The sequence below is a fragment of the Dermacentor andersoni genome, chromosome 6, assembly GCF_023375885.2.
Source record: "Dermacentor andersoni chromosome 6, qqDerAnde1_hic_scaffold, whole genome shotgun sequence".
Classification (NCBI taxonomy): domain Eukaryota; kingdom Metazoa; phylum Arthropoda; class Arachnida; order Ixodida; family Ixodidae; genus Dermacentor; species Dermacentor andersoni.
This window is the reverse complement of record NC_092819.1, coordinates 89,904,538-89,927,452: the sequence shown is the minus strand read 5'-3', so window position 1 is coordinate 89,927,452 and position 22,915 is coordinate 89,904,538. Positions and strand designations below refer to the sequence as shown.

Sequence of the window (22,915 nt, the reverse complement as noted above, 5' to 3'; positions counted from 1 at the left end):
CCATCGTCACAGAGGTTTCATGTGCTCATGCGAGTTGCTGGCATACGCTGGGGCGACCACCCAATGACGATGCTACGGCTACATACAGCGTTGGTTGCAAGTCGGATCCTATGCCAGCTACCTCTGATGTCACTCACCCTCAGGTAGCCAATACGACCGATTAGAAACCTTACACAGAAAAGGTCTTCGGCTGTGCTTGGGAGTCCCTCTGCCGGCATCTAACAAAAAAGTTCTCTACACAGCTGAGTTGTAGAGTGTAACTGAGTCTTCACGTGGCAAAGCCCTCTTAAGACGTGTAGGTAACAGGCCACGCTCAGGTTTTTATGCAGCACTGAACACGCTTCGAGTCTTAAGATTACGCTGCTAGAGACAGAAGGAAAAGGTAGACCCACCCTGGACATTTGAGGCTATAACATGCAACTTAAATGTAACACGACTGCAGTCAAAGAGCTTCATTCCAACTTCAGAAGTCAAGTCACTAATTCTGGAACACATAAACATAAGTTACTCGAATAACCTCCAAGTATACAAGGATGGCTCTGTCAAAATAGACGAAGGTCGCTGCGCAGCTGTATTCTGCATTCCCTCTTTGAAACATGCGTGGTTTAGCCGTCTGGACTGTATAGCTTCGTCGACAGTCGTTGAAGGCGTGGCAATAGCTGCTGCTCTGCGCAAACTAAAGACATTACCTCCACAAAATGTGGTCCTCCTTGCGGACTCAAAGGCCGCGTTGCAACAACTCCACCGTGGCCTACCATACATCAAGTTCCCGCGTAAATCACTAGCTCTCGAGAAAGAACATGGCAACAACGGCTTCACGGTGAAGTTTTAGTCGATTGCCTCCCACATTGGCATTGCTGCCCACGAAAAAACTTATGCTCTCGCATGCGCAGCACTCCATCATCCTTCCTAAGTCAAGGGTGCAAAGAGCAATAAAGTTAAGAAATCTGGCATTCGAAATCACTTGGGGTCACTTTGGGTTCCACCGCATATGTCATGCGTAACCAAGAGATTTCGTAGAGAGCAAGCCTCACTTCTACATCTAATAAGGACAGGACCTGTTAGTACGCCAGCATTGTTATTAAAGACGGGGCGCATCAATTGTCCGAATTGTACCATATGCGACGAGACAGATGACGTTGAACACTTTCTGTGGTCGTGCCCGAAATTCCGAGACGAGAGGGCTGCTCTCCTGAAAAATCTGCAACAAAATGTCCTTCTACATACGTGTCTGCAACACCTTGGGTTCCCCGAAGAACCATTTATAGACCGCAAAGAAACTTGACCTCTCCTTATCGGATTCATAACAAAGGATGGTCTGATGGACGTGTGGTGAAACACGATAGTGATGTTATAAGAGATGCTCGGGCGGAAGAATAGCCTGCCTTAGTCACCAGGCTAAGCCTTCCTGTGGCTACACCCCGACCACCACCACCACCACCACCACCACTACCACCGCCACCTTTTTTCTGTTTAGTACTGGCATATCGCTGGATATTATCGAATAGGATTATTATGCTTCAATGTTCTTGCCGCTACTGATTAAAGGTGGCTCTGGAGCAGGCCGTTGGATAAAAGCACAATCAAAACCGTTGTTTTCATCATTTCCCTATAACCGTGATAATCATCATGTTAAAAAAGGCCACATAGTAACACATAGAAGATAGATACATTTATCCACATCGCTTAACGTGGCACATAAAACGGCCAGCCCTTGCATAAGTGCAACATTGAGCTGCGGAGTGCCTGTTTGCAGAGAATGTAATGCGGCTTTTTCGTTGGCCGCCTATAGTATTTGCTCTATCCTGTATAAGAGAAAACATACTTAATATTACTATTTTATTGACATGGACACTCCAAGCGCATTTACGCCGTCGCCGTTGCCGTCGCCGTGAGATTCCGTATATAGTTCAAGGACGATAACACCGTGTGCGCGCCGTGTGCTGTATGTGCGAGTGATGGCGTGCGACGGGACACGACGATCACCGCTGAATATCGCCCGCGCTAAAGAGAGGACATCGGGCAGAAAGTAGACCATCTGCCGTCGTGCACGAGTGACCCAACGTTGCGAGATACCGGGGAGAGGGGATAGAGGGGAGGGGTCGTTCTACTTCCGTTGCGACTGCATATGTGGCGGCTGCGCGCGTCGCCAGCCCGTTTCTTGAGAGTGATCTGGGTTGGGGGCAAAGTCTAGGTGCATTGGCGGCTCGTAGTTTTGTGCGTGCTGCGTGTTCTCGGCGCTCACTTTTCGTTGAAGTGACAGACAGCACGAATGTCACTTCGCTTGCTGCTGCTGCCGCGTTTCCTCACGCCAGCGCTGTGACAGCGAGTTTCTGCGGTCATCGAGTCAGATGTGGTCATGTTTGCTCGTGCACGCGTCACATCATGCTTGTTAATTTAGTTAGTGTGCCTATGTTTACAGGTATATACGGCCGATAAAACTACTATTATTACTTCGTATAGCTGTCCACTAATTTGCTATCGCAATCGAGGCTTGGCCTTTCGGGTGAAACTGCGCCTATTTTTTTGCTAATGGTACTCCATGTGTTTTATTCAGTCAACGCTGTCTACTTTATTCTTTTGTAAATTTTTTATCTTATTTTCATACTCATGATTTCTTGCAGGGCGGTATTAAAGCAGTGGTGTGGACTGACGTCGTCCAAGTGGTCCTCATATATGTCGCCTACATCATGGTCATTGCAACTGTGAGTAGCACGCTGCACTTCAGATGGAAGTAAAAGCCCTCAATAGGCCTGCCTGCACACGCTTTGCAAAGCAGGAAAACGTTTTGTGTGTGCCATGAAATTTCTGTGGCTTTCTCATTCGGTTAATTGGCAATACTTGAAGTGCCTCATGCCAAATGTTCGCGTTGCTTCTTCGTCCGCAGTAATGTGACATTTCTAGCGGATATTTTGTTGTGCGTTGGATTGAGTTGTTCTCGGAAGAGGGACCAGTTTCACTTGTGCTCAGTGTACGTGCTGTTAAGACGGTGACAAAAGATGTGCCAATTGTTCTCAGAGAGTTGTATTCATATAGGAGGAATACAACTCTCTGAGAACAATATGACGCCATACTCTCAGAGAGTATGAGGCGTATTCTTCCGCCTTTAGTGTGATCCGCGTGATTCATTGTTTAAGCCGGCGGTTGTGCCGCAGCCTCTGCCATCCTTCAGACAAGGCTCTCCACGAGTTACAGAGTTCCAAAAAACGCAATAAGGCCGATGTACCACAGGATGTCAAAGTGTACTTTAATCGAAATCTCAATAGAAGGGTAGACTCCGCGTGATAGGCCTTCAGATGCAATACAATGACAAGGCGGCACGTATCCTACACCCGATGCGCCAACAATTTACACAAATAACACCTATGACAAAGTGCATTACAAACCGGTGTCAAGGACTCCAATAAAAAGATGCATTCCAAATCGTACAAGTCGTCATAATCAGCAGAATAACGTACCATCTCCCCTACCATGAACTTAGTCAAATCGAGGGGAACCAGAAGAGCACCCTCCTCTGCAATGCACCAAAGGCAGCGCTGGGGCTACCTCACCACGCGTACAGGCAGTTCCTGGTGCGACTCGGGGTAAGCAACAACTGTATCGGAGATCAGCAGATACACACCCCGATAATAGTGCGTGCCTGCACGCTTTGTAATTGCGCATGCTCTGGCCGCATGGCCAGGTTATAAAATCCCAAGTGCAGCATTTTCAATAAACGTTCATTCTCGTTCGCACTATCAAATGTCATGCTTTCCGCGCTTCCTAAACATACAAACAGTGGCGGCGCGGATGGGATTATGGTTGGGCGCACCTCACAAAGGGACTGTAGGAATGGGGCATCGACATTCTGCTTTCGACGGCGCTACGAGCACCTGGACCACGTATGCTGTCAGGCTAGAAGCCTGCTTTGAAGGTAACGGGATGACAGACGCTCGAAAACATCGTGCCCTGCTGGTTTCATCGCTGAGCGACAGTGTCTTTCGGGTCTCGCAAGGGCTTCATCCAGCAGTCTCCATCAACTCCCTGGCGTATAACGACGTTGTAAAATGCCTGAAGGAACATTTCAATCCTCAGACAAATGGAACAGCAGCAAGTTATTCCTTTCTTATGCGAAGACAGGAAAGCTGGAGGGCGTCCGGAACTACGCTGCGTACCTAAGGAGACTGACCGTGAATTGTAACTTTGGGACGACTCTGGACTGCATGTTGCTGGACCACACTGTTTGCGGGATCTGGGACAAAGAAGCGCACCTGTGCTTACTCGCCCGTGAGAAATTGATCCGTGAGGAAGCCGAAGAAGTCGCCTTAGTTTCTAAGAAAACGAAGGAAGACGCTCGTGGCATGCGGTATTTTTACGCACGCACTGAAGGCGTCGTCGTCATCATGGTACACGAACAGCTGCAAGGAAGACACTGGAGGAAGAATTACAAATCATAGTCTTTTGTGCAACAGATGCAAAGAGGTTCATGGGGTGGCATTATGCCAACATTGCAGTTCCGTCTGCCATCAATGTGGCAAAAGAGGGCATCAAGCGCTTGCAAACGAGCCCACGCCCACACACCAGGAACGTTCGCTGTCGAATGAACGGAATGCGAAAGCGAAGAGGTGTAGGCTCTCGTCGCGCACAGTTCAGCCAATAAGAACATGTTGCAGCCAATTGAGCATGCCTGAACGTAGGAGTGCCGTAGGCTGCGAACGATTGTCGATACAGGGTGACCGGTAAGCGGAATCTCCAAGAAACTGTATAAGAAGGACCGCAGGTGGTGGCCGGCTGTACAGAAAACCTCACTGCGCTTTTCGTTTTTCCTGGGACCGTTGCCGGTCTTTGGTAAGCTGGATATGAAGGCACAGTTTCAATCAGCAACTGTGAGCAGAACATGGTGATCGAAGCAGGTTTGTGAAAGTTTTATGTATTGTAGATTTATTAGCGGGTGTTATAACGTGGGTTCGTTGTAATACTGCTGGTAGAGTATGCCCAGGAAGGAGACAACTCTGGGGCCTAACTTTGTATTTTTAGTTCTGAACTCTACTGTCATTAAGGCAAAGCAGTGCAGGAATGCGCATCAGTATTGCGTAGCTCATACTATTTACAGGTCTCTTTTATCAAAATTTATTCTAAATGTCTCTCGATTTTTGTTTCAGGGTCTGCACCACTTAGGAGGCTTCGGCGCTATGTGGCAGATTGCAAGCGATGGAGGCCGCCTAATATTCAATAAGTAAGTCAATGTGGCTGTGATGATTTAATTACCGGGCTTGAATTATTGATATGATACTCACAGATATTTTTACCATAGATGATCTATGAATATCGCAGCACTATATGCGCTGGTCGAGAACTGGCTCGGCTACTGTACCGTAGTGGAATAACTTTGATTCAAAGAATTTCTGAGAGACACCTTACGCACTTGTGAAAAGCAATATTTAACTATCAGCTACTCCTCAAAATCACTAATCAATGTTCCTTCTACGCCATCTGCGCGGCCTTGGCTCCCTTTACGCCATTCCCACGGCGCTCCAAGTAAAGCTGCCTTTTGATGCTCTTAGATATATTCTATGGCGGATAATACGCCATCGAGGCTGTCTGTCATGCATTCAAGGCGAAAAACTGAACCTCTGCCTCATCTGTGAGGTCGGCAGGCTTCCAGCAGATCCTGCGCAAGTGGCGGTTTCTTGTTCACCGTGTACCGGGCGATGAGTAGTGTATTGCAGGCCACATGTCACGCACAGCCATGAAGCGGCGATATGTAGATATACTCGCAGAAACATATGTTAAAGCAGCCTATGTGCCTATCGGCGAACATCCTTGCCTTGCGATGGCCCTTACATAAAGGCTTAGATTTTACCTGTACGTCCTTTGTTGGCAGTTAATGATATATAGCCGAATAAAAATACCTGTTAGGTCTCTGGCGAGCACATCCACAAAATATTTGAGAACTTTAAAGCCATCCATTCCGAGATAATGACAAAATTTGGATGAATAAACAAATTTTACTACAGCTAAATTCTGGAGCTAGCACTCGGAACCCTAAAGCTCTTTTATGCGAACACTCATGTCGTTGCTCCCGGAGTGAGACATCACGTGTTATATTTGGTGCGAAGTTTTTAACGTTGTCCTGCATTGCCAAAAAACGCTCTCTTAGCGGCAACTGCCGTCTACCGTCGACCATCGCCTCTGGCAATGTGAGAAAAAAAAAAACATCCGTTGTGAATCGTGCTGCGAAAACCGCGGTTACCGATTTATTGCTTGTTGCTGCGGAAGAAAAAAAATTGAGGCGTGTTGCCTAAGCCTGGATGATTTCTACTATACATCATGACTCCTCTTTCACAGCTTCAGCGTAAGCCCATACGAGACCTACACGGTGTGGACCATGGTTTTTGGCTGGACCATCACCTGGATGGGCATGTACTGCGCCAATCAGACGCAGGCTCAGCGCTACTCGAGCATAGGATCACTGGAGGGTGCCCGCAAGTGAGCTTTTTCCTGCTTTAGTATATTTTTACCTACGTGGATAAAGCCTTACCTTAGCGTTATTGCTCTGCATCGTTAAATTATAATATTTCCTCAAATTAGGAATAAGTAGCCGTAATCGGCAAGGTTTGCAGCCGCCTCAGCCGCAAAAGACTACGACACAAATTTAGCATGCTCGTACTCCATTAATGAAAGATAGCTCAGTGTGCGCACGCGGCTTCTTATCACGTACCATTACCAGATCTATCACTCGTACGTGCGCAAGACAACGGAAATTGTGTTTCATAGCAGTTCTCAAAAGAGGACACACGGGGAGAACTAAGAATCACTGCCTGGCAATCCTGCCTTCAACACTTTCATAATTTTAGAAAAGTCTCTTCACTCACTATACCGGTACCGAATCTAGAGCTCTCGTAGAATACACAATTAAAGAGCGTAAGGAAAAAAAAAAACAGAAAGCTTGAAAATTGTTTGACGGCATGGGATCTTGACGACTTGAACATATTTTTTTATTCATTGAATAAGCGCATCGTACTCATGAAAAGAAAACAATGGCATTCCAAACGAGTAAGTCACGTACTTTAAGCAAAATACGATGCTGTGCGTAAATGTTGATCGAAAACCGAACCAACGAAGTTACCCTTGTCAATTTCTAGTTCACATTCTTCTGTAAACTAAATGAGGGCTAGGTTAGCTGAATATCCTTATCTAAATAAAAATTGGTTCGGATGAGATAGGTTCAAATTTGTTAGGTAGTTAGACAGGCGAAGATAGATTAGTTTTTTAATTACTTAGCTAAAGAAGGCGGAGAAATGTCAGATAACTTTAGAGTCCTTCCCACAAAACGCAACGGACTAACTAGCATTCAAAACTCGGGCCTTGATTTGCGCCAGTTTCAAAGAATTGGCGATTCGTTATTTTTTTGTGTTGTTCTTTATTGACGCCATCAACTAAACGGAACGATGATATTTGCGACAGCACCTTCACGGAACACTTAATAAATGTGCCCTGTTTACCCATAATTGATATATTGAACGTGGACCACTGCTAATATGTTAACCCTCTATGGTTGCACATGTTGACAAAATGTTTGAAAAATTTATTGCTGGCTCATTACGCTTACTACAGCATTTGTAAAGAATTATACAAGAATTAATATTTTTCTTTCAGAAATAACCGAGCAATTGGCATGTTACCGTTCGGCAGCATCGCAACGTAATGTACAGCAAATCAATGCTCGCCACTGTCACTAGGTGTGCGCTGAACGCGTACCGATGAAGGTTCGTAGGAAACTCCGGCATTCAACTATAAAAAAAAAATTATGAAGAAGCATTTCCGGCTGCTATCGAAGAACGCGGTTTAGCATGTTTTTAGGGGTGTTTATTCCACGATGTGTTGTGGGTGGTGCTATGGGTTTTACAGATGGAGTATCATGGGTATATTATTTATTCATTTATTGTGCAGACGCTGCATGGAGTTCCAAAGTGGTCCTTGAGGAAGTGGTGCTCGAAGTAGTACCGGTTCTCTCCTGCGTTTGGGTTTGGTTAAACTTTGCGTTATACTCCGCTATCTCTATAGGGTCGGCCCACGAAAATGTTTAGGCAATGGCGGGAAATCGGGGTAACCTTCCAGAGAATGCTGAACGCATGAAAAAAGATATCTGAACTGTATTGACTCAGAGTAGAGTGAGCCAAATTAGAATATTTGAGAAAAAGTCTGAACGTTAAAACCGCCAAGCGGTAACAAACGTAAATGTGAGTGCCTTGTTTTCTTGTGAGAAGTAGCGCTTAAAAAAAAAAAAAAAACTTCACGCCTGCATTTCTGGTTGCTGCTATCTCGTACAAAATAACAGAACGTGTGGCGTTACGAGACAGTTAGAAATGGAAAGTAGCAAACTTAAGATCTCTGACAAACAAAGGCAGAATATTACGCACTATCGCGCCATGGTTGCCATAGGGTCAGCAGAACAAGTTCGAATGATTCATGTGCATAAAGGATGCCAAAGGAATGAAATTATGATCCTGCTTCCATTTTCTTATTGCTTCTCTTCCACGTAGTTTTGGTGACAGGCACAAAAATTGTGGCCAAAAGAAAGCTTGAACAGAAAACGGTGAGGGCGTGAGCTACCGGCTTCATGGAAAACTTTCAGGCACGGTTCCCTGAACGAGAAACCCTGAACTAGCAACATTGAGAAATAAGTACGTTAACAAACGGCCGCTGGGAGCGTTACTAAAAAAGATACCCGCCTGTGGGTCTTGGAGGCTGCGTACAGCATGGCAGGTTACCAAATGGTCATGTGACCCTATAGAAGGTTAACATATCAAAAACGCTGTGCCCATCACGTATCATTTACACAACATGCTGCGCTACAAACCCCCCCCCCCCCCAAAAAAAAACCAAACAAACTGAAAGGGCTTCATTTATGACGTAGAAACTTTCATGACCATAGAATATAGATTATCGTGCTCAATTATCATTCTAAGCACTATTCACGTAATAATAGAGTGCGCCTGAGTAAATATTGCGTCCTGTGAGAAGGCGTATGCACTACTATTAACGGCATAACCGAGCAAAACATTAAAAATTACAAGAGAATATTATTTCCATATGTAGTGAAGCTTACGTACATTTGTTTTTCGCCAGGGCTATAGTTCTTTGGCGCACTCATCGTCCAACAGCATAGGTATGTGCCTCATTTAAACCACTTCCCGTCAGTTTCTTTTAAATTTGTGCAACCACCCCTAATAAGCAATAAGAATAACATTCCGCATTCTCAGTTGCTGACCGATCAGAATATGGATGCATCAGTATCAATATCCATTTCGAAGTGGTATCAATAACTCAGTGTTACGGGCAGTAAAACACCGTAGCTCCGTTGAGCTAATTTTATGGCTACTTACTGTGGACGCCGTAGAGTTTACGATTTTTTTCCAGGGCTCTCATGCTAAACATTCCGGGCATGGCACTCAACGTAACGATGGCCGTGTTGTCGGGGCTGACCCTGTATGCCGTGTACGGCAGCTGCGATCCCAGGCTCACGGGTGACATCCGCAAGGCAGACCAGGTAAACCACAGTGCTTCATTCAAATAGGCATTCGAACCTTTCTGCTTTACAGAAATGTCTTCATACTCTTTAGAGACAACGATGGTGGAAAAATAAAGATTGAAATAAATTTTATAGCTCTCCCCTTCCCCGGGGAAAGAAGCAAGCAGTACATAATCGTCTTTTAATTGGCTATTGTGTTTTGCGGACATTAATTAGAATGGATAATAAATATAAAAAATGGTTCATAATAAATATTCTACCGTCTGAGAAGTCAGCACAAGGTGTCTCAGAGTAAATTGAACTGTTATCCAACAAGTGCAAAAATATTGATTAAGAATCACTACATACGCAAGGACAACTAGATCGTGCACGATAATACATATAAAGAAGCTATGCAGAGGGAACAGTCTAACTACCGCCCAGAAACGCAATTTTCATTTCCCATTTGAACATCGTAACTATTGTTCGTGCATATTTATGCCAGAAAATGTAGCTCTGTGATGACGTGCGTTCCAACATGCATCAGTTTAAGTTTTCGTCTATATTGCACTAGGAAAGCGTTTGCATTGCATGTTAGATAACAATATTTGCGCTATTTCTCTATGTGATAATATGTGTGTAATACCAGAAATGTCACTTATTTCTTCTAGTTTCTCAGAATAAATAGTAGTTATAACTATGACGCACATGGAATATACATGATTTATTAAAAATTTGACCCAGAGTACTCCTAAGTGATTCGTATATAGTTTTTAACATTTTCTCTCTCTCTCTTAGATGTTTGGTTTTCATAAAGTATCTGTGTGTAATGCTTCCTCCTACTACATTAGAGTATTTAATATGTCAGTGAAACACGGTATTCTGCAAAAGTATGCACACATTCGTCGATTAGACTTGTTCAGCAGTGTAGCTTACTCCTCTGATTCTAAAGGGCTTCGATATGTTAAGTGCTTAATATGGTCATCGCATGCCACATTATCAGTGAGGAGCATTCCTTATATTTTAAAACATATTACGATTGTTATTAGTACGTCAATAAATTTAATGTCGTTTTACAGACGCACTTTCATTTCTCTGCAGGAAAAAAAAATTAGCAACAGTCTTTATTGTATTAATGTGCAATCCTTGTTCATTTCTCCAAAACTCGGCGTTTCTTTCTCTAGCATGTTATAGAAAGTTACATTTTGAGTTCGCACTGCGTCGTGAGGCCTGTCGTGTGTCATTTGCGCCTCCGCAAATGAAGGGCATGAAGGCATGCACTAAAATTACGGAAGCAGCCGCTGGTATTAGCAGAGGGCATGCTAGAAGACGCCACAATATGGCGCTGCTGCAAACGTAGATGCTTTTTTTATATTTGATTTTACCTGCACAGTCATCAGCCGACTTATGTCCACTGCATGACAACAGTCTCTCTCAAAGACCACCAATTGCGCATGTCTTGCGCCACTTGACCCCACTTTATAGATGCAAATTTATTTAAATTTGTCACATCAACGTGTCCGCTGCTGTCCTCGATTGCGCTTGTTTTCTTTTGGCACCCAAATTGGAACTCTCTTAGACCACTGGCTATCAGCCCAACGCTATACAAAGCTAACTCCAGTTCATTGAAAAGACGAAGAAGACGAGTTCTTGATCAGCTGCTAGTCCTGCTTCGCTCTGGTTTTTTCGGTTAAATTTGTGCGTACCGTCGCCCCCGTGGCGGGTACGATATCAAAAGCAATGACGGACGTTCCGCCTCCTCTGCCGCCAAGGTTGGGGGCTGACCTCCAAGCTGCAAGTCGGTCTGCTGCGCTCGACCACCTCAACGCGACTCTGCCAAGGTCTTCGAGCGGCTCAGACGTCGACGACATAGATTCTGACGGCGGATATACCGAGGTCACAAATCGTCGGTTCAAGAGGAAACTTCGTAGGACATCAAGCGTGAGTGAGCTTAACTACAATAAGCCGCCCACACAGCAAGCGTACACAATCGCCTACATCCCCGTCGCTGTTACAGGCAACCTCAATTCCCTCAATAGGCAAACTCTCACTGCCTATCTCGAGAGGCTGGCTCCAGGGCATATCAGAGAGGTCCGAATCAATCCCAGAAGAAACATACTTACTGTTGATGTGACTACACGAACCAGCCTCGACACCTTGAAAGCTGTAACTGAGCTAGGAAATATACTTGTCCGCTCATTCATCGTACATGGAGGCAGCACCACCGCCGGTGTTATCTACGATGTCGATACAGATATTGATAATGACGATCTCCCAACGCTAATCTCATCAACCGTCCATATCACAGACATACACCGTTTTGGATGGTCGAGGTGCATAAAACTCATTTTTGAGGGAGAGACCTTACCAACACATGTAAAAGTGGGTTATGTGCGCCATCCTGTCCGTCCATACATCCCTAGGCCCTTGCAGTGCCGTAAATGCCAGAAAATCGGGCATGTAAGTGCTGTGTGCGTGAACAAGATGACATGTCCGCGCAGTGGTGGTGATCACGATCAGTTGACGTGTGCTGGCTTTGACTTGAAGTGCCCTAACTGCGATGGGCCACACGAGGCAACGTCGAAGGACTGTCCAAAATTAAAGACTTAAATGTCCGTGCTAAGGAAAATGGTACGAGATCGATCTACACACAGAGAAGCTGCTACCAAGGTCCACCGCCGCCAGAGGCGCTCACGTAATCGCAGAAGGAGATCAGCATCGACAACAGGACAACCTGTACTCCAGGAAAAGTCGTCGCGCGCTCATGCTAGTCGTCAAACGTCACAGGCACCTTTAACCACGTCTACTCTTCTAAACACCAAGGACACTACAATATGGCCTTCCCTGCCATCTCGGAGTACAGAAGTGCAGCCGGAACGCCAGCGTGACCATGAACCTTCATCGTCAGATAGGCAAATCAAGGCAATGCTTGCACAGTTGATTCGTTCCTTGCGAATGCTGCTCATCGGAGTTAAGACGCCCGTTGCCAAGGCTGCGGTGCAAATTCTCGACGCACTAGAACCAGTGCTTGCTGCTGTATAAAGGCTAGTAAACGCCATGGCATCATCAACTTCAAGGTTGTCCCTACAGGAAAGGATAAGCGGTTCCGTAATATTCCAGTGGAACGCACGAGGTCTACGGGGTCGCCTGGGAGATTTTAAACAGAGAGTGCTCAAGCATCGGTTTCCAGTTATCGTAATATGCGAGCCGAATATGACATCGCCATTTAGACTCTCTGGCTATGAACAATTCGCGTCTGGGACAAGTGGAAATACTAGCAAAGTTTTACTATGTGTGCGATGTGACCTCACGTATTCGCTAAACCAAGTTCCGGTGCATAACAGCAACGAGTACGTCTCTATAACACTGAAGCTAAAGCGCCGGATAATCTCCATCATCGGTGGCTATATTTCTCCCAGGGGAAGATTTGACTCTGGACACCTGAAACTTGTTCTTGACTCTTGCCAAGGACCTCATATTATTGTAGGCGATTTCAACGCGCACCACCATCTTTGGGGTAGTAGCATCACAAACCTTCGAGGAAGACAACTTCTTAACTTCACAAGCAGCAATAATCTTGAGGTCCTGAACGATGGCTCACCAACATTTCTTCGTGGCACGACGTACAGCAGCTGTCTCGATTTAGCTATCGCTTCACGATGCCTTTCGTCTTCTGCTGCCTGGTGCACAGATGCTGAAACGTATGGCAGTGATCACCTACCTACTTATGTACAACTGAGGTGGTTTACAAGACTTTCAAGTTCTCATACGCGACGCACTGACTGGGATGCGTTTCAGAACAAGCTAGAAGAATCTTGCAACTGTGTAATTTCACCGAAAGAGATTGAAGAGCCCATTAGAGCAGCAATGCACGCAACAACACGCATCATCGAAACTTCAAATTCAAGAACATCCGTTGACGTTATATATGAAGAGCTGCGGGCAGTCCGACGTCGCCCCGAGAGAAAATACAGGTGAACTAAATTGATATCAGACTTGAGGACGTCACGCCGTGTGCAAAAGAAAATTCAAAGATACTTAGACAAGCTCGACAGACAACGTTGGAGGTCATTATGCACCAGCCTGGACACAAGAAAACCGTTGTCCACAATATGGCATGTTGTACGAGCACTACCATCTCCTCCACAACAGCTACGTCCCTTCCGAGCTTTGGCTATCATCCAGACGCGCAGTGAGAAGAAAATCGCGGAAGATTTCTGCATACACCTCTCTGGATCTACAACATCGGTAGCTACAGTGCTCAGGTGTGCTCCTCCAACATTGGACGATCGCCTAGACCTCCCATTCACGCTGCAAGAGCTACGTGCAGCGATTTCCTCCTCAAGACACTCAAGTGCGCCTGGACCTGATGGCATTACCTATTCTACCTTGCGCCATCTAGGCCCTCGAGCGACTGAAGAGCTCCTGGCTTTATACAATCTCTCGTGGTCCTCAGGAAATGTGCCTGCACATTGGAAGACAAGCAAAATTGTGGCATTATTTAAACCAGGCAAGACACCCCATGCTATGCTTTCCTACAGACCTGTGGCGCTTGCCAGTTGCATAGGTAAAACCATGGAACGCATGGTTTTGACGCGCCTGGAGTGGTTTTTGGAGAAGCGTAATATATATCCAGACGCAATGACAGGTTTCCGAAAGGGTAGGTCGTCAATCGACAGCGTCATTGACCTAGTAACAACTGTTGAACATCAGAAATGTCGCCGTCGATTAACGGCTGCTGTCTTTCTAGATATCAAGGGTGCTTTTGACAACGTTCTCTATGATGCAATTTAATTGCCCTAGAAGAATGTGGCGTCGGGGGACGTATGCATCAATGGATAGCCAGCTATCTTCAAGAGAGAACGATATTCATGGCAACTCCAGACGGGGAGACAAAGAACCACCCCGTCTATCGTGGAGTGCCTCAAGGAGGTGTATTGAGCCCAACCTTATTTAATATCGGTCTCATTGGACTGGTCAAAGAACATGCAGGCGCAGTCTCGGTCTCTGTGTATGCAGACGACATCTGTATATGGACCACGAGCTTAACGCGCTTACAAGTGCAAACGAAGCTGCAGCGCGCGGTGTCAATAACGTCGACATACCTAAACAGTCGCGGACTGCAGCTCTCACCGGAAAAAAGTGCAACCATGGCATTTACACGAAAGTGAATGGCCTGCTACCCCGTTATGATTGATGGGAAGATTATACCTTCAGTAACCCACTACAAGTTTCTCGGAGTCATCATCGACCGTGACTTATCTTGGTCGAAGCACCTCTCTGGATTAAGAAAAAAGCTAGACAGCTTTACTCAGATCATTCGACATATGTCTGGAAAATCATGGGGGCCATCCAAGTCATCTCTTCTGCAGCTCTACCAGGCACTTTTTGTTGGCTACTTCCGCTACAGTGCGCCTGTACTTTCTCGGGTTAGTACAACTGCTGTACGCACACTTGAAAGTGCTCAGGCTCGCGCACTGAGAATTTGCCTAGGACTACCACGATGTGCGTCTACTTGGGGCACTATTGCAGAGGCACGTGCGTGCCCAGCTCGAGTTTATCTGCAACATGAGCCATTGCGAGTGCATCTAAGGGTACCGACTAGACACAGGAACCATCCACTCACGAACGTCACAAGCGGACGGCCTGTGTCCGCCTACTCAGAAGCCGTGTTGTCGCAGCAAGACTTATTGCCGTCGGACTTCGAACCGTATGACATACCCGAAGTTCCACTCTGGACGATGGCAAAGCCAACGGTGAGGCTCTCAATCCCTGGAATAACGAAGTCGAAGATGCCGCTTGCTGGCCTCAAGCATTTCGCGCTATCATACATTGCTTACATGTATGGATATTACGAACATATTTTTACAGGTGGTTCTGTGACACAGACCTCTTCCGCGGCGGCCTACACTGTGCCAGGAATGGGGATCGCACAACGGTTCAAGATAAGACACAGGACGTCGTCTACAGCAGCTGAGTTGACCGGAGTTCGAGAAGCAGCTCGCTGCATACTGCAACAAAGTCTCGAGAAGTGGACAGTGTTCTGCGACTCAAAACCAGCACTGCAACTCATCAGCAATTCTATGAGTGACAGAACCGCATATAGTCCCCTGGTTTATGACATCATGTATCTGCTTGCTGAGGCGTCTCATTCCGGACATACCATCGTGCTGCAGTGGATTCCTGGCCATTGTGGAATAGCTGGAAACGAACAGGCTGACGCAGAAGCAAAACAGGCGCACACTAACGGAACTATTATAAAAATTCATTTTTCATTTTATGACATTAACGCCTTGCTCCATACCTCCCTTAAAACATTGGGACAACCCCGAACATCGACAAGAGCGCCTCCATAGACTTGACGCTAGATTACAATTCCGACATCCACTTCGGTTGCGGAGAAGCCAGGAAACGCTCATTCATCGATTACGGCTGGGTGTGGCATGCACCAATCGACACCTTCACAAGATTGGACAAACACGGGACCCTGAATGTAGCGTCTGTCACACTCTCGAGACAATAGCTCACGTACTTTGCGTGTGCCCTCAATATGCGGCCGAACGAATAAAACTCAAATCTACAGTTGACAGCTTGGACTCCCGCCCCTTTTCAGAAGAAAAGCTTTTGGGCGCGTGGAGGAGTGTTGACTGTGCCCAACCTGCCATAAGAGCACTTTTGAACTTTTTAAGTGAGACTGGTTTAGACGATCGCCTCTAGAAGCTGTGAGGCGTGTAGTCAGTGCGAAATGTGTTTGCGCAAAAACATTTTGTGGCAAGATTACTTTTTGTACGGACAAGATTAGTCTTAGTGTATTGCGTCTCCAGTGCGCATCCGCACATTGGGCAACGTGTATATAGTATCTCATTGTACCATATCATAATCATCCGCCACCTACCTTTCCCTGTATTTCCCACTTCCCCATTCCCCAGTGAGGAGTAGCAGGCTAGAGACACGCTCTCCAGGCCGACCTCTCCTCCTTTCTCTCCATTAAAATCTACTCCTCCTCCTCCTCCAGTTCATTCCTTCTTCGTAATGCTAACTAGATATCGACTACATCCGTTTGCTTTCTCTTTCTGCACGTCTTGTAGCGTTACGCCTAACATTTTCCTATATTTTACTTACAATATAATAAATAAGAAGGCACGATGTGCCTGCACCTCGTCACCCGAAGTTCGTTAGCCTGTACCTGAACCGACGGCTGATGAGCAAGTTGCATTCTTGTCCACTCTATCGTATGCAAGAAAGATATGAAATTGATATCGCATGCTCTTTTAGTCGCAGTCTTATGTGACTCTTACAAGACCGAGCTATAAATGTACAGTCAAAGTTCCCGTGTAACGCAGAAGTGAGAAAAGAAGACTATAGCTGGCTGTCTAGTGGCCTTTGAACGAAGCGGTTTTTCTTCACTCTAGTTCAATTACCACAATATTCTTAAGGGCCCAGTGACTTAAATAACAATACAGACAGACAGCCACTTCCCTGAGAGTTGCCCTTTAAAGAATAATGTGATAGCCTGATTAGCTAAGCCAGCTGCAACAAATGGAGGCTATAAAATAAACCACTAAAGCATTCTTCGAAGGGAAAATGTAAGCACAAGGGTGGTGTGAGGTTTCCGGTGGAGACCTCACTATCAGCCGCCGCCGGTTGCGGGATGAGAGTGCTTGCCAAAACACATCAGCTACTTTTTGTAGAACTGTTTGGTTAAAACACGTTGGCGGGCTAGTTTGTTTGAATCCATGATAGAGTGTGTAAGCACAACTGAACGAGGACGTAGAATGAAAGAGATGCACAGAGCGCTATCTCTGTGTATTTGTTTATTTCTACGTTCTTGTTCAGTCGCGCTTACACCCTCTGCTATACAAACGTTTCAGTATTTTGCTACATAACAAATGTGATATCAACCACGTGCTCGTTTAGTTCTTCTTAACAGTGAACACGGATTATGTTTACATTCCGTCACTGTGGTTTCCAGCTCGTGCCATACATAGTACAAGACAAGCTCCATGAGTACCCCGGCCTGAGCGGTTTGTTGGCTGCTGCTGTCTACAGCAGCTCTCTCAGGTAAGATATCGAGTTAGTCCCAGCCTTTCGTTCCGAAGGAGCGGGACATTTTTAGGCGCTTCAGTGGAGGCATGAAATTCGGTATGCGAAATGTCTTTGCATAATACAACGCTACAGAACTTGTTTGCCTTTCAAGGAATGGAGAGTGGATTGGTTAAAATTGCTGCCTAAACAATTTCACCGCAGTATGGTGCTAGCGAAGGAAAACTAATTTGATTAAGGCATTATTTCCTGAAATTTATGTAAAGCTGCAGATCAACAGCGTTCATTACCAAAAAAAAAAAAAGAACTCTACAGATAACTCTAAAGCGAGTGACCTAGGTCCGAGCTCTCGACGCAAGCATCAACGGCGATTTCAGGTTTGTTTACTCTGTAGCTGCAAGTGAGAAGGAATGGTAGCTTATTCATTCTTCGGTCTGCGTCAAACATGTCAAGATGCGTGCGGGCAATGCATGTAACTGGAAGGCTCTAAATAAATAAATAACTGAAACACCAGGACACCTAAACACTTCTGATGAGTTGTGAATGCGACAACATTAATTGAACGCCGCTGAGTGGTCCTTGAGTTGTGAACTCGCGTACTAGCGAGCGCGTTCACATGCTTGGCGCGTTCCGATTTCGCCTGTAGGTACTACGTCCCCACTAGCGGCAAAAACGCGCGCGACACGCCGAGCGCGGCGAGCGTCTGCGCCGCAGACGCGCACAGGCAAGTTCGCAATCGCCTTTTGCGGGACGCGCGAGCGGCGCTTGGCGTCCCGAGTTATCTCGTTCCATTCGATGCTTCTCGTGAAAAGGCGCGTTCTTTTAAGCCGATTTGGTCGTTCATGGAAGGTGGCCGTGTTTCTTTTCGCCACCGCCGGTAGCGCTCAGGCATGTCGGATACCGACGAGGAGCTACCGGTGACTCAACCAGCGCCTCGTCAGCTTTTTTTTTTTAAATGCCAGCCATATGCGGCCGATGCGAGCGTTCACCACCGTTCCCTATCGTCCTTTCCTACTCTGCCCCGTCGGCTAGCGTTCGCTCCTGCCATACGGTTGTGGGGAGAGTACCATCTGCCTGGCGACTCACGAGGGAAGTCGGAGGAGAACTGAATGCGTGACGCAAGCAGTCGCGCCTAGAACCCTGTATATGCTCCCGCAGGGAGCAGAGTTGCGCATAAGTCCGCTTTATGTTCCAGCTCTGCAGCGAAGCCACTCCTCGGCCGCGCAGGAGGGAAAGCTGCGCGGTGTCCCACTTGCTTTTTGTCTGCTGGTCGCGAGCTACACGCGGCAATTGTTCGGAAGCGCTGAGCAAGATGACACCATTTAATGAAGGCTACGCTCGAACCATTGGCGTAGCCGGAAGGCGGGTAGGGTGCCGACCCCTGAAATGTTTATTTTGTATGTGCATATATACACGCGCATATACAAACACACCGTACATATGGGGAGTAGGAACCCCCTCGATAGCCCGAAATAAAATCCTGACTTCGCCTGTGGCTTAAACAGCTTAAAAGTTCGCGTGCAAACGCGCATTTCCTTGCAACAAAAAGCGGTGCAATGTATTTCAGCATACATATGAGATTTTCTCACCGAGGACGGAAGGCAAGAAATGTTTTAAAGGTTGTTTAAAAAAACTTCGCACCCGTACGGCGGACAATTAAGTGAGTGCATTTAGACTTGCGAAACCAGACGATTAATACTCGTCGCCAAGATAACTACCTGCCTGCAGTTATGTCACTGGTCGTTAACAGAAGGTCATTTATTACTTACCGACGTTCACAGCAGCTGCACGTCTTCAATATATGCGGTGCAGACACGTGGATATAAACGCATTTCAAATGTCCACACGCGCACATTTTATGCAAAGGTTATATTCATGAGTCACTCATATCGCAAACTAAACAGCTGCTTCGTAGCAGAAAATCTGCAAGTGGAAAAAGGTTAAGATGCACGAGCTTCTAGATCAAATTTATTGCTTACAAGACAATGGTTGAGCAATGGCTGGTGGCAGCAGTGGAAGAGTGCTGATCCTTCCAGCCTTGGGGGGGGGGGGGCGAATTTAAAGCCACTGGGAAGGCAACAAGCTATTAAGGGTAACAATAGACAATTTATTTTTGCGCTAATGTCATAAGATGGCAAATAAGCAAAGTAATCATTCACACATTGCACACTGCAATACGACAACACATTTTTCTTTATTTCTTCATACTACTGAGGTTAATTTACCGGAAGCATTTACCGGAACCACAGCGCCTATCAAACATTCAAAAAGAATTTGACATTCCTCACGTCGACTAAAACCGATCGAACAAGCAAGATGTTGCCGGCGGTAAATACTAAAGCTAAAGCGTGAGCACACGATATTTTCGCTTACTGCTAGACAATGAGCACTAGCACATCAAACAACGTTACATAAAAAAATCAGAACGCCGACAAAAAATAAAAAAAAATACATAGGAGAGAAATACAAGGGTGCTGCTAACAAATTCTATCCGCTAGTATATACTCTCTTTTGGAAGCACTGTTTTAAACCCCCATAGTCAGAAAAATCGTACAAGCAACACAATCAATTGGGGGAGTTGGTAAGTTAACATTCTTGGCGCATATGGGCAGCGCCACACAGACGTGTTGTTCATTGTTTGTCCCGCGTCTGTGCCGCGCTGCACATTTACGCCAAAAAACGTCCAAGTGAATAACCTGTCATGCCAGGCGCACGCATTTCAGCGTCTAGAGGAGTGTTACTCGAGATAAATGATGCTTTAGTGTAAGCAAGGCGAATGCACCTCGCATAACCTGTTCCCTTTCGGAACCGGCCGGTCTCGGTCGAAACGCAGTAGCCATACCGGTCTCCGGCGCACGTCTGTCCGTCCTTACGGCACGGCGTAAAAAAAATTGCCACCTTCCGTGCAGTTTGTGCAGTTTGGTGCGCTGCACCCCGTCATAATGGAAATGCAAGTGTCAGCATGATGTGTTTAGTATCACTGCACCAAAGTCTTTAACACAATATCGTCGAATACCGTACGTGCAACGCGGACTATGAATTCAGCGACACGGTCGCCGGTCGGCTAATTGCAATGTCGGTGGCACTGACGAAAAGGAGTCGGCGTCGCGCCCGTAAAGTTGGCTACGAAGCTGCGCAGTTGAACATTTGACGTCATTTTGCACCATGTGATAGCGCTCGGCGAATAGCGGCTCGAGCGGCGCAGGAAAAGTTATGCGCAACTCTGCTCCCTGCGGGAGCATATACAGGAACACTATCCGTATCATCTGGGCTGTGTCGCATCGCGGCAACTTGTTGAACTAAGGCCCACCAATGGCTAGTGGCAGATGAGAGCTCGCTCCCATTGGGGAGCGAGCGATTGCACTGGCATTGAAAAAATAGAGGAGGCCGATACTGTGAACACCAGAATGCTAATTTGTTCTTCACTTTTGCGACACCGACGTGCCAGAGAGCGGACCAGAAGGTTTTAGGTGCGCCCGCTCTGGCGGTACAGTGACGCTGAGGGACCAGGCACACATCTCTGCTTCCCCGCCTGCGCGCAACTCTTGGTCCTTGAAATCGATGTTGGATTTGTCATACAAACAGGCATAGGCGCGGACTGTCTCCAAAAAAGCTTCCATTGCAAAGCCACTTCTTTCTCGGCGTGTCGACAGCACTGTGGGAAGGCCTAACGAAGACGGCCCTATTAGTTGGACATGGCCTCTGAGATTTTACGGCGTGAGTGTCACTGCCAGTTCTCAGAGGCCACATATTATGATTCTTTGCCTGTGAGACAGGTGGAGCCACAACTGCGCGGCTCGCTTCAGGTTGGTTCTTGTTTTGCGGTTGCCGCGAAAAATGAGTCTCGCACCCATTCGAGCAGTTGCCGCCGCTTTTCGTGAACCTTGTTGTTCGCGACAGTATCGATCGCTCGCCGCGCACGGCGTGTCGCGCGCGTTTTTGTCGCTAGTGCATAGTACGTACCTTTACCGAGGCCCAGTTACAACGTAGGCGAGAGCTTATGCGTACAAAGATCGCGCGGATAACACGGACTTCTGAGAGCGAGAGCGAGAGTGACGTGGTGTCATGGCGATGCACTGTCCCCTCACGCAACAGCTAGCGCGCTACCAGAGCAGCAGGCGTTCCCTTTAGCCCTCTCTGCTCCATCAAGGCGCCCTCGTAACCTGGCGTCGCAGCCAATGGGAATTTAGGTGCCGTTTGGCTGCTACAGACGAAAGACGCCGGCTTCTTTGCTCAGTGCGCACTTGATGCTTTCGATTATAAAGGGTAAAGAGCACGAAAGACAACGAGATTGGGAAGACATGACGCTTGCTGGCAGCCACTTATTGGTTGGAAAATATTTAGAGAGAGCCTCAGAACTTTAAAAGGAGGTGACGAGCATGGGAGCTTGTGCTAGTTTTTTCGAGATTAAAAATGGTAAAGCATGGCGAAAACAATGGACGGAGGGAAAACGTAACATCGCCAAGCTGCTACGTCTTCCCTTCGTCCATGTCCTAGCTTGCCCTTGTTTTCCATCGCTTATATATATTTTGGTCAAATATGCAGGAATTGCATGTGGCATTGTTGGCCATGTTGTGGAAAAATGTAAAATATTACAGCAAGCCATACGCGATGCATTAAATTTATTACGTGATGTACTTTTCCCCCTTCGTACATCTAGCAACGACCTCTAAAGAAATTACCACAGAGATTACTATAAGTTGAAGGCCAACGGCATGGTTCTTCGTGAATACACAAAAGCCGGGGCTAGCCAAGAAAAAAAATATACATATGCTAGAAATTCATGGCATAGGACAATAAAAATAAATAAATACAACGTGTAGACCTCTATATTCCTTGATCGTTTATGAGGCATGAAGAGTATCTTGTTGAATGCAATGACCTCTAAGAAACGACACAATCTTGAGGCAACATCAGTTATCATCTTTCAGCACGCTCTCATCCGGATACAACTCTCTAGCGGCTGTGACGTGGGAGGACTTCCTGCGGCCTGCGATAAAAACTTCTGAAGCATCTGCTTTGCGGATAACAAAATTGACGGGTAGGTCACTGCTCCACATATTCAATTGAATGCAGGCGAACATTACAATATTGGTAACGTTTTTTTTTGCGGTCCAGCTGCTACCTACGGACTTCTTTCGATATCAATTGCATTCCTCGTTGGAACTATGGGATCCATTGTGCAGGTAAGCACACACCTAAATGAGTTTTTCTTCTTGCAACAAAACCAACTACAGAGTCACTTCCATGACGCAAATGTTTGAGCCTTCGATGACGCTGTGTTCAGACATAAATATGTGTTCGCTACTGTTAGGCAACCTTGAACGTTGTCGTTCGTTCAGTATCGGGCAGTAGGTATGTGTTTAAATGAAGATGTCG

General features: G+C 46.4%; 1 protein-coding gene across 2 annotated transcripts in view; it reads left to right on the top strand.

Moving 5' to 3' along the window:
- LOC126522547 (sodium-coupled monocarboxylate transporter 1-like) overlaps positions 1–22,915 on the top strand; it is a 47,271-nt gene that overhangs the window by 15,421 nt on the left and 8,935 nt on the right. For both annotated transcript variants that reach the window (XM_055066469.2, XM_050171315.3), the window contains exons 6-12: positions 2,625–2,705; positions 5,142–5,215; positions 6,328–6,468; positions 9,403–9,532; positions 17,466–17,554; positions 22,468–22,577; positions 22,655–22,722. In XM_055066469.2, coding sequence (XP_054922444.2) covers positions 2,625–2,705; positions 5,142–5,215; positions 6,328–6,468; positions 9,403–9,532; positions 17,466–17,554; positions 22,468–22,577; positions 22,655–22,722 — 693 coding nt within the window. The remainder of the gene's footprint in view (positions 1–2,624; positions 2,706–5,141; positions 5,216–6,327; positions 6,469–9,402; positions 9,533–17,465; positions 17,555–22,467; positions 22,578–22,654; positions 22,723–22,915) is intronic.